This window comes from Oncorhynchus gorbuscha, linkage group LG23 (genome assembly GCF_021184085.1).
Source record: "Oncorhynchus gorbuscha isolate QuinsamMale2020 ecotype Even-year linkage group LG23, OgorEven_v1.0, whole genome shotgun sequence".
NCBI classification, from domain to species: domain Eukaryota; kingdom Metazoa; phylum Chordata; class Actinopteri; order Salmoniformes; family Salmonidae; genus Oncorhynchus; species Oncorhynchus gorbuscha.
In genome coordinates this window covers 18,199,931-18,211,881 of record NC_060195.1, presented here as the reverse complement: position 1 = coordinate 18,211,881, position 11,951 = coordinate 18,199,931, and the positions used below count along the sequence as shown (strand labels likewise).

Genomic DNA, 11,951 nt, shown 5'->3' with positions numbered 1-11,951 from the left:
TGTCTCTGTATCTGTGAGGAGGTAGGACTTCAGTTTGTCACCCACTGCTTTTCCTGTCACAGGCAGCCAAAAGAGGAAGTGTTGTAGGCCACAGAGGATGTAAAGAAGAGAAGAAAGAGTTTTGTCCCAAATGGCCCACTATCAGCCCTGGACCAAAGTAGTTTCCTATATAGCAAATAGGGTGCCGTTTGGGACGCAAACCTAGAGCTAGCCTGCTTCACTGTGTAGGCCTGTAGACAAACCATCTCTATACTTAGCCACTCAACATCAGCTTCTAAATGTATCTTGACCCATGTGACTTTAAATGTTATATCAATATGCCTTAAATCAGGCCTGTACTACGGTCATTGTATTTGACACTGATCTGGTCCTTTGTTGTATGGTCCTCTCTCTCTGCATCAGACCGGCTGCTATGTGTCCATCTAACACTACATTTCAGACTGTGTTTTCAAACACAGACACCTAGCTACAGTTGCTAGTCTCACTCTCATTGGACCTTCCTCTTGTAAGATTGTTTAGGACAGAAAGACAGTTTGCGCCTCCTTTACTGTATAGTAGGTTGAGTTTAATATCTGCCCAGCAACAGATATTATTAGATGATATGTGATTGTGTCCTGAGTCTACGGCTGCGTTTAGACAGGCAGCCCAATTCTGATCATTGTTTCACTAATCCCTTTTAACCAATCAGATCAGCTCTGAAAAATATGTGAAAAGATCTGATGTGATTGGTCAAAATGTATTTTTTTATTTTTTTATTTCACCTTTATTTAACCAGGAAGGCAAGTTGAGAACAAGTTCTCATTTACAATTGCGACTTGGCCAAGATAAAGCAAAGCAGTTCGACACACATAACAACACAGAGTTACACATGGAGTAAAACAAACATACAGTCAAAAATACAGTAGAAAAATAAGTCTATATACTATGTGAGCAAATGAGGTGAGAAGGGAGGTAAAGGCAAAAAAAGGCCATGGTGGCGAAGTAAATACAATATAGCAAGTAAAACACTAAAGAAAATAGATAGAAAATACCAATTAGTGGGAAAAAGATGAGGATTGGGCTGCCTGTCTAAACACAGCCTATGTCTAATTTAGGCTGCTGCCTGTGTTCGATGTCTTATTCAGCCTGTTTGATTTGATTTGATATGCCTGTATTTGAAACCTAAACACACAAAAATAGAATGAAAAGTGTATGTAGCTCTAAACCTCACAGGATGTTCTTCACACTCCAATATGGTGGCCAAACGGTCCACTTGGATCATGGCATTTCAATTGGAATATCTAGTTTACTGCATTTCTATGAACATGATCCAGGCCTGCAGACTGTTGTGATGGCACAGATAGCCAGCCCACCATCCAACTCACTACTGAATCTGGTATCTCACACCAAGGTGAGGGTAGTGGGGAGGTGGTGGGGATAGACGAGGGAAGGCTGATCAGGGCTGTCTGGGTATGAAGACAGCCATACCCCTGGGGGGTCCTAACAAAGCCTGCCCTCCAGCTTCCAGCTTCCAGTCTCCAGTCTCCATCATATTGAGAGACATTCCTTCATACAGAGGTTGCAGCTGAATGGCACACATTACCTGTACCGTGAACTGCATTCAACCAGGGTCTGGATCTGGCTAAAAGTAGTGCTCTGTATAGGAAATAAGGTGTGTGAAACCTAAGTAAGTTGAAAACAACAGATAGCCTCTAGAGAACAGTGTTCCAGTGTGTTGATTGATTAAGCCCCAAGGCCTCTAGAGAACAATGTTCCAGTGTGTTAGTTGATTGAGCCCCAAGGCCTCTAGAGAACAATGTTCCAGTGTGTTAGTTGATTGAGCCCCAAGGCTTCTAGAGAACAGTGTTCCAGTGTGTTGGTTGGTTGAGCCCCAAGGCCTCTAGAGAACAGTGTTCCAGTGTGTTGGCTGGTTGAACCCCAAGGCCTCTAGAGAACAGTGTTCCAGTGTGTTGATTGGTTGAGCCCCAGGGCGCCTAGAGAACAGTGTTCCAGTGTGTTGGTTGGTTGAGCCCCAGGGCCTCTAGAGAACAGTGTTCCATTGTGTTTGTTGGTTGAGCACCAGGGCCTCTAGAGAACAGTGTTCCAGTGTGTTGGTTGGTTGAGCCCCAGGGACTCTAGAGAACAGTGTTCCAGTGTGTTATTTGAGTCCCAGGGCCTCTAGAGAACAGTGTTCCAGTGTGTTGTTTGAGCCCCAGGGCCTCTTGAGAACAGTGTTCCAGTGTGTTGGTTGAGCCCCAGGGACTCTAGAGAACATTGTTCCAGTGTGTTGTTTGAGCCCCAGGGCCTCTAAAGAACAATGTTCCAGTATGTTGGTTGAGCCCCAAGGCCTCTAGAGAACAGTGTTCCAGTGTGTTGGTTGAGCCCCAAGGCCTCTAGAGAACAGTTTTCCAGTGTGTTGGTTGAGCTCCAAGGCCTCTAGAGAACAGTGTTCCAGTGTTTTGGTTGAGCCCCAAGGCCTCTAGAGAACAGTGTTCCAGTGTGTTGTTTGAGCCCCAGGGCCTCTAGAGAACAGTGTTCCAGTGTGTTGGTTGAGACCTAGGGCCTCTAGAGAACTATATTGGGTTCTGATCTACAGGCCCACAATACACATTCAATTATGATGTGTAGCCTAAACGTGCAGCCATTTCTAGATCTGAAATGGGCCCTTGCATGGATACATACAGTATCCCTAACAACACGATATGGTTGTTGGCTCAACAATTAAATGTATGCATTTAAGTCAGGCCTATAGACACATATATACTGTATTGTGTATGAACATAGCCTGTATTCCCATACAAAATATATAGTAGGCTACAGTGTGTATTGTTCCTACAGGGATACACTTGGTTGGCACTTCTGGGTAGGCCAATTCTCTATACCAACTTAGATGTCATAATATATTTCTTTAGAAATAATAGATAGTATTTACAGTGCATTCGTAAAGTATTCAGACCCCTTGACTTTCTTCACATTTTGTTACGTTACAGCCTTATTCTAAAATTTATTCAATCGTTTTTCCCCTCATCAACCTACACACAATACCTCATAATGACAAATCAAAAACAGTTTTTTAGAAAACTTATTTCCATAAGTATTCAGACCCTTTGCTATGAGACTCAAAACTGAGCTCAAGTGGATCCTGTTTCCATTGATCATCCTTGAGAAGTTTCTACCACTTGATTGGAGTCCACCTGTGGTAAATTCAATTGATTTGACATGATTTGGAAAGGCACACACCTGTCTATATAATGGCCTACAGTTGACAGTGCACATCAGAGCAAAAACCAAGCCATGAGGTCAAAGGAATTGGTAGAGTGGCCAGACAGAAGCCACTACTCAGTAAAAGGCACATGACAGCCTGCTTGGAGTTTGCCAAAAGGCATCTAAAGGACTCTCCGACCATCTGATGAAACCAATATTTAACTCTCTATGGCCTGGAGGAAACCTGGCACCTTTGCTACAGTGAAGCATGGTGGTGGCAGCATCATGCTGTGGGGATGTTTTTCAGCCTGGAGGAAACCTGGCACCTTCCCTACAGTGAAGCATGGTGGTGGCAGCATCATTCTGTGGGGATGTTTTTCAGTTTTTCACTACATTCCTTAATACAATTATGTACTTTTTACTCATTTTTACTCTCTACATATTCTGACACCCAAAAGTACTTGTTACATTTTGACAGGAAAATGGTCCAATTCACACACTTATCTAGAAAACATCGCTGGTCAACCCTACTGCCTCTGATATGTTAGACTCATTAAACACAAATGCTTTGTTTGTAAATGATGTGTGAGTGTTGGAGTGTGCCCCTGGCTATCCATCAATAAAAATAAAAATACATCTGGTTTGTTTAATAGAAGGAATTTGAAATGATTTATACCTTTACTTTTGATACTTATGTACATTTGAGCAATTTCAGCAAAAAGTATATTTAAAACCAAATACTTTTAGACTTTTAATCAAGTAGTATTTTACTGGGTGACTTTCACTTTTACTAGAGTCATTTTCTATTAAGGTATCTTTACTTTTATTCAAGTATGACAGTTTTCTGGCTTCCCCAGTGATTTGACCCACGCACCACTACTGTAAAAAACATTCAATGTTACCAGGCTACATTATTAGTTACCTTTATTTAACTAGGCAAGTCAGTTAAGAACACATTCTTAGTTACCTTTACTTAACTAGGCAAGTCAGTTAAGAACACATTATTAGTTACCTTTATTTAACTAGGCAAGTCAGTTAAGAACACATTCTTAGTTACCTTTATTTAACTAGGCAAGTCAGTTAAGAACACATTCTTAGTTACCTTTATTTAACTAGGCAAGTCAGTTAAGAACACATTCTTATTGACATTGACGGCCTACCCCGGGCCAATTGTGCACTGCCCTATGGGACTCCCAATCACAGCCACTTGTAATACAGCCTGGAATCAAACTAGGATCTGTAGTGACGCCTTTAGCACTGAGATACAGTGCTTTAGACCACTGCCCCACTCAGCAGCCCTTTGGGAACATCCATATTGTGGGTGTTTGTTTATACGGGCAATACATTTATCTCTAATTATTAGACCACGTTTTTGACTTGGTTTTCAATACTACCGGGATATCAGGCTTGTAGTTGTATTATGATTCATGACTTGTCTGAACTATAGGTGTGAATGATTTAACTTCTGTCTCCCTCTACTGGGCCAAACTGTCTGCAAATACCCACTATTGCCATGATCATGCCATCCACTCAAGAATCATGTATTATTTGATAATGAAATGTATTGTATTGGTAGTGTAATGTGGTATATTGTTATATTCTCAGTTTGGACTGTCCAGACTCCCTTTCAGACTACTATCTTATTCTCATTCATCGTCAGAGAAAGTCACACCCAAATCGGTGGTCTTGTATTATACCATTTTGTCTTTATTTGATAAAGAAAAGTATAAAGTGTGAAAACACCTCGATAATCCCCCCACCTTCCTCTCTTAGCCTGGATGCTTGACTTGGTTTGGTGTTCAACAACAAAACTGACTGATTAAGAAACAAACCCCTAGCCCTTAGCCCCTACCCGTGGGACTTCTGAGTGGTTTGGATGGGTGTACATTAGGAAATAAGGGCTGGGGAGTAAGGTGGTTAGAGGCTAGGGTGTAGGAGCTAGGGCGTAGGGTGGTTAGAGGCTAGGATGTAGGAGCTAGGGCGTAGGGTGGTTAGAGGCTAGGATGTAGGAGCTAGGGCGTAAGGTGGTTAGAGGCTAGGGAGTAAGTGAGTAAAGGCTAGGGTGTAGGGGCTAGGGAGTAAGGGGGTTAGAGGCTAGGGAGTAAGGGAGTAAAGGATGGGTGTAGGGGCTAGGGAGTAAGGGAGTAAAGGCTAGGGTGTAGGGGCTAGGGAGTAAAGGAGTAAAGTCTAGGGTGTAGAGGCTAGGGAGTAAAAGAGTAAAGGCTAGGGTGTAGAGGCTAGGGAGTAAGGGGGTTAGAGGCTAGGGAGTAAGGGAGTAAAGGCTAGGGTGCAGAGGCTAGGGAGTAAAAGAGTAAAGGCTAGGGTGTAGAGGCTAGGGAGTAAGGGGGTTAGAGGCTAGGGAGTAAGGGAGTAAAGGCTAGGGTGTAGAGGCTAGGGAGTAAAGGAGTAAAGGCTAGGGTGTAGGGGCTAGGGAGTAAGGGGGTTAGAGGCTAGGGTGTAGGGGCTAGGGAGTAAGGGGGTTAGAGGCTAGGGTGTAGAGGCTAGGGAGTAAAGGAGTAAAGGCTAGGGTGTAGGGGCTAGGGAGTAAGGGGGTTAGAGGCTAGGGTGTAGGGGCTATGGAGTAAAGGAGTAAAGGCTAGGGTGTAGGGGCTAGGGAGTAAAAGAGTAAAGGCTAGGGTGTAGAGGCTAGGAAGTAAAAGAGTACAGGCTAGGGTGTAGAGGCTAGGGAGTAAAGGAGTAAAGGCTAGGGTGTAGAGGCTAGGGAGTAAAGGAGTAAAGGCTAGGGTGTAGAGGCTAGGGAGTAAAGGAGTAAAGGATAGGGTGTAGGGGCTAGGGAGTAAAAGAGTAAAGGCTAGGGTGTAGGGGCTAGGGAGTAAAAGAGTAAAGGCTAGGGTGTAGAGGCTAGGGAGTAAGGGGGTTAGAGGCTAGGGAGTAAGGGAGTAAAGGCTAGGGTGCAGAGGCTAGGGAGTAAAGGAGTAAAGGCTAGGGTGTAGAGGCTAGGGAGTAAAGGAGTAAAGGCTAGGGTGTAGAGGCTAGGGAGTAAAGGAGTAAAGGCTAGGGTTAGAGGCTAGGGAGTAAGGGAGTAAAGGCTAGGGTGCAGAGGCTAGGGAGTAAAGGAGTAAAGGCTAGGGTGTAGAGGCTAGGGAGTAAAGGAGTAAAGGCTAGGGTGTAGAGGCTAGGGAGTAAAGGAGTAAAGGCTAGGGTGTAGAGGCTAGGGAGTAAAGGAGTAAAGGCTAGGGTGTAGAGGCTAGGGAGTAAAGGAGTAAAGGCTAGGGTGTAGGGGCTAGGGAGTAAAAGAGTAAAGTCTAGGGTGTAGAGGCTAGGGAGTAAAAGAGTAAAGGCTAGGGTGTAGAGGCTAGGGAGTAAAGGAGTAAAGGCTAGGGTGTAGGGGCTAGGGAGTAAGGGGGTTAGAGGCTAGGGTGTAGGGGCTAGGGAGTAAAAGAGTAAAGTCTAGGGTGTAGAGGCTAGGGAGTAAAAGAGTAAAGGCTAGGGTGTAGAGGCTAGGGAGTAAAAGAGTAAAGGCTAGGGTGTAGAGTCTAGGGAGTAAAGGAGTAAAGGCTAGGGTGTAGGGGCTAGAGAGTAAGGGGGTTAGAGGCTAGGGAGTAAGGGAGTAAAGGCTAGGGTGTAGGGGCTAGGGAGTAAGGGGGTTAGAGGCTAGGGTGTAGGGGCTATGGAGTAAAGGAGTAAAGGCTAGGGTGTAGGGGCTAGGGAGTAAAAGAGTAAAGGCTAGGGTGTAGAGGCTAGGAAGTAAAAGAGTACAGGCTAGGGTGTAGAGGCTAGGGAGTAAAGGAGTAAAGGCTAGGGTGTAGAGGCTAGGGAGTAAAGGAGTAAAGGCTAGGGTGTAGAGTCTAGGGAGTAAAGGAGTAAAGGCTAGGGTGTAGGGGCTAGAGAGTAAGGGGGTTAGAGGCTAGGGAGTAAGGGAGTAAAGGCTAGGGTGTAGGGGCTAGGGAGTAAGGGGGTTAGAGGCTAGGGTGTAGGGGCTATGGAGTAAAGGAGTAAAGGCTAGGGTGTAGGGGCTAGGGAGTAAAAGAGTAAAGGCTAGGGTGTAGAGGCTAGGAAGTAAAAGAGTACAGGCTAGGGTGTAGAGGCTAGGGAGTAAAGGAGTAAAGGCTAGGGTGTAGAGGCTAGGGAGTAAAGGAGTAAAGGCTAGGGTGTAGAGGCTAGGGAGTAAAGGAGTAAAGGATAGGGTTTAGAGGCTAGGGAGTAAAGGAGTAAAGGCTAGAGGGTAGAGGGTTTCTGGCCCAATACTTGTTATTTAAAACAGAACCATCCTGGCATCCATGTTACAACTCTATTCTCCTAATGAAAGATAGAGCCCTGTGAAGATGGCATGCTGTGTCTCAAATGGCACCATATTCCCTATATAGTGGACCAGGTCAAAAGTATTGCACTATATAGGGAATAAGGTGCCATTTGGAATACACCCCATGTACCCTCCTCCACTACTGCATCTCCTGGGGCCCTACAGCACCCTGTTATACAACACAACGTGACTTAAAGTAGAATACTGACAGAGAGACAAAACAAAGTGATTTTGTTGGTGGCATCTCTGTCTCCTCTCCTGTTTCCCTCTCCTCCTCTTCTCCTCTTCTTCACCAAGTCACATCAAGGCGTGGCATCCCCTTTCCTTTCCTGTTCAATGGCTGAAACAGAAGACAAGAAGACACATACATACTGTATACATGTAGTGGAGATGTTGGCGAGGGAGAATGTGAATTGGGCTCCGGTCGCGTGTGGTTGTGTTGCAGAGACGATACAGGGTGCGACCCAAATTGTACCCTATTCCCTAAATAGTGCACTACTTTGACCTGGGCCTATAGGGAGAGAGTGATTCTGATGATTCAGTGATTTGTAGTAGAGAAGTGTTTGTATACTGCAGAGCTGGAGGAAGGTTGACAGCAGTAGAACTGACAACCCCCATAGCTGCTAAAATGACTGCAGGGGAGAGGGGGGGTATGAGAGAGAGGGGAGGGGGAGAGAGGGGAGAGAGAGAGGGGAAAGAGAGAGTAATGGGGAGAGAACGAGAGAGAGAGGGGGGGGGAGTAGGAAAGGAAGAGCACTGCAGAGGCAGAATGAACAAATCCCTTACCACACCCTTAAAACACACACGCATACAGTACACACACACCACACTGTCATGATCACTCACTCTCTTTGGTAGGCAGGGGGTTCTTCTCTTTCGTCTCAGTCTTCTTCAGTTTGGTCTTGTCGAAACAGGCGATCTCTGTCAGGTCAGGTTTGTCAGACATTGTTGCTGTGAAAGAGAGAGATGGAGCAGGGAGAGAGAGATGGAGCAGGGAGAGAGAGATGGAGCAGGGGGAGAGAGATGGAGCAGGGAGAGAGATATGGAGCAGGAAGAGGGAGCAGGGAGAGAGATGGTGCAGGGAGAGAGAGATGGAGCAGGAAGAGGGAGATGGAGCAGGAAGAGGGAGCAGGGAGAGAGATGGAGCAGGGAGAGAGAGATGGAGCAGGGAGAGAGATATGGAGCAGGGAGAGAGATGGAGCAGGGAGAGAGAGATGGAGCAGGGAGAGAGATGGAGCAGGGTGGGAGAGATGGAGCAGGGAAAGATGGAGCAGGGAAAGAGAGATGGAGCAGGGAGAGAGATGGAGCAGGGAGAGAGAGATGGAGCAGGGAGAGAGAGATGGAGCAGGGAAAGATGGAGCAGGGAAAGAGAGATGGAGCAGGGAGAGAGATGGAGCAGGGAGAGAGATGGAGCAGGGAGAGAGAGATGGAGCAGGGAGAGAGAGATGGAGCAGGGAGAGAGATGGAGCAGGGAGAGAGATGGAGCAGGGAGGGAGAGATGGAGCAGGGAAAGAGAGATGGAGCAGGGAGAGAGATGGAGCAGGGAGAGAGATGGAGCAGGGAGAGAGATGGAGCAGAGAGAGGGAGATGGAGCAGGGAGAGGGAGATGGAGCAGGGAGAGAGATGGAGCAGGGAGAAAGATGGAAAGAGAAAGCGAGGAAATGAGGGAGGGAGAGAAAAGGAGAGAGAGGAAGAGAAAGAGACAGAGAGAAATCCTTGTTTCAGTTATTTGACCTTGGCTGACAAACAAGCTACACACAAGGCAGAATCTTGAGTAGGGAGCGTTGGTAAAATCATTTCTGTTCATGAGTATGCCATCGTGTTGATGACTAATATGTGAATTTTGCCAATCTAGTTCCTAGTAGACACACACACACACACACACACACACACACACACACACACACACACACACACACACACACACACACACACACACACACACACACACACACACACACACACACACACACACACACACACACACACACACACACACACACACACACACACACACACACACACACACACACACGTGAGCTGCAGCCGCCCCCACGTGTGTTCGGGTCCATCATGCCAGCTTTCCACATGCCTACACACATGCTATCTAGCATGACACCATCTGTGTGAGGCTGGTTTCTTTGTTCTCTCCCTCTGCAGTCTCTCTCTCTCTCTCTCTCTCTCTCTCTCTCTCTCTCTCTCTCTCTCTCTCTCTCTCTCTCTCCCTCTCTCTCAGATCTCTGCATCCTTGCCGTCCTTTCTGTCTCAACGCTGTTCCACAATGTTAAAATTTCATAGCCCCGTCCTACCTCAGCCTCAGCCCCAGCCCTACCTCAGCCCCAGCCCTTCTCAGCCCCAGCCCTACCTCAGCCCCAGCCCTACCTCAGCCTCAGCCCCAGCCCTACCTCAGCCCCAGTCCTACCTCAGCCTCAGCCCCAGCCCTACCTCAGCCCCAGCCCTACCTCAGCCCTACGTCAGCCCCAGTCCAGCCATACCTCAGCCCCAGCACAGCCCTACCTCAGCCCCAGCCCTACCTCAGCCCCGGCCCTACCTCAGCCCCAGCCCTACCTCAGCCCCAGCCCTACCTCTGCCACAGTCCTACCTCAGCCCCAACTCTACCTCAGCCCAAACTCTACCTCAGCCCCAACTCTACCTCAGCCCCAACTCTACCTCAGCCCCAACTCTACCTCAGCCCCAGCACAGCCCTCCCTCAGCCCAAGCCCCAGCCCCAGCCCTACGTCAGCCCCAGTCCAGCCCTACCTCAGCCCCAGCCCCAGCCCCAGCCCCAGCCCCAGCCCCAGCCCCAGCCCCAGCCCTACGTCAGCCCCAGTCCAGCCCCAGCCCTACGTCAGCCCCAGCCCTACCTCAGCCCAAGCCCTACCCCAGCCCTACGTCAACCCCAGTCCAGCCCTACCTCAGCTCCAGCCCTACCTCATCCCCAGCCCCAGCCCCAGCCCTACGTCAGCCCCAGCCCTACGTCAGCCCCAGCCCCAGCCTTACGTCAGCCCCAGTCCAGCCCCAGCCCGACGTCAGCCCATGCCCCTACCCCAGCCCTACGTCAGCCCCAGTCCAGCCCTACCTCAGCCCCAGCCCAACCTCAGCTCAAGCCCTACCCCAGCCCTACGTCAGCCCCAGTCCAGCCCTACCTCAGCCCCAGCCCTACCTCAGCTCAAGCCCTACCCCAGCCCTACGTCAGCCCCAGTCCAGCCCTACCTCAGCTCCAGCCCTACCTCAGCCTCAGCCCCAGCCCCACCAGAGGGTCAGCCCTATCCCAGCCCTACCTCAGCCTCAGCCCCAGCCCCACCAGAGGGTCAGCCCTATCCCAGCCCTACCTCAGCCTCAGCCCCAGCCCCACCAGAGGGTCAGCCCTATCCCAGCCCTACCTCAGCCTCAGCCCCAGCCCCACCAGAGGGTCAGCCCTATCCCAGCCCTACCTCAGCCCTACCTCATCTATCTATTCCTCCATCTTTCAATGAATTTGTTCTTTCCATCCTTCCATCAGATCAGTACACTCCAGTCTTCAGTGTACAGCCACACCCCATATCCTTTGTTTCAGTACACAGCTAAATAAATAAAGATGGTGAGAGATAGAGAGGAACGAGAGAGAGGAGAGAGACTGAGGCTTACCTTTGTTACACACAGTAGTGTGCTCTAATCTGCCGGGGCAGGGATGGAAAGAGATGGAGGTAGACAAGGCTGCGAGTGTCTTCGGGCGTCTGCACATCTAGGTCTGCACAAGGGTGTGGGTTTAAGACAGAATAAGGGAGGAGGGAGGACGGAAGAGGGAAGGAGGGAGAAACTAAGAGAGGGAGGGGTAGAGAGGAGGCACTAAAAGATTGGTAGGGAGCAAAAAGAGAGAGCAAGAGGGAGAGACGATAAGTCTGCCGTCTCCTTTCTCTTTCTTCATTTAGTTAATATTCATGTTCTCCAGGGAAGACATTGGTGGAAGAGCCAACCAATAGCAAGCTGCCGTGCTGTGCTATTCATTAAGATAATGCATCACACACTATTTATTCAACGCACTGAGGTGATTTTGGGGAATTGGCATTCTGAGGACAGGGACAGATGACGTAACACTTGAATGTCTAAAAATACCATTTATTTAGTTTTCATAACAATATAGTAAAATCATTATATTGGTTTTATGATACATATTTTTCATTTTCTAAATATTGTAATTTGTCGGTACAGTATATAGTTCTGATCTTTTTCCATCTTTTTAATGTTTTTGTTCCAATTGGCATCTTATTCCCTTTATACCCCAACTCTACATTTCCGGTTCCGGTTGGAGCGAGTGGTCGCATCTGCACGTCGCTCCAACGGGTAGTATAACTTTTTCATTATATTTCATTATATTTCATTATATCACAACGGTTTGATTTGTCTTATCTTAGCAATTTCTTCTCAGCTAGCTACATAGCCGTCTTTGTATCAAAGATAATTGCGTAATTATCGTATTTCGCCGTCCTAACGTAGTCTTCACTAGCCAGCTAGCTAACGTCCA

General features: G+C 47.8%; 1 protein-coding gene across 1 annotated transcript; it reads right to left on the bottom strand.

Moving 5' to 3' along the window:
• Positions 1-4,860: 4,860 nt before the first annotated feature.
• LOC124011677 (thymosin beta-like) lies at positions 4,861-11,284 on the bottom strand. The gene is made up of 3 exons (XM_046325156.1): positions 11,075-11,284; positions 8,294-8,398; positions 4,861-7,787 (listed from the first exon to the last, which is right to left on the bottom strand). Exons 1-3 carry the CDS (start codon positions 11,169-11,171, stop codon positions 7,750-7,752), a joined length of 240 nt encoding a protein of 79 aa, XP_046181112.1. The 5' UTR covers positions 11,172-11,284; the 3' UTR covers positions 4,861-7,749.
• Positions 11,285-11,951: the final 667 nt, after the last annotated feature.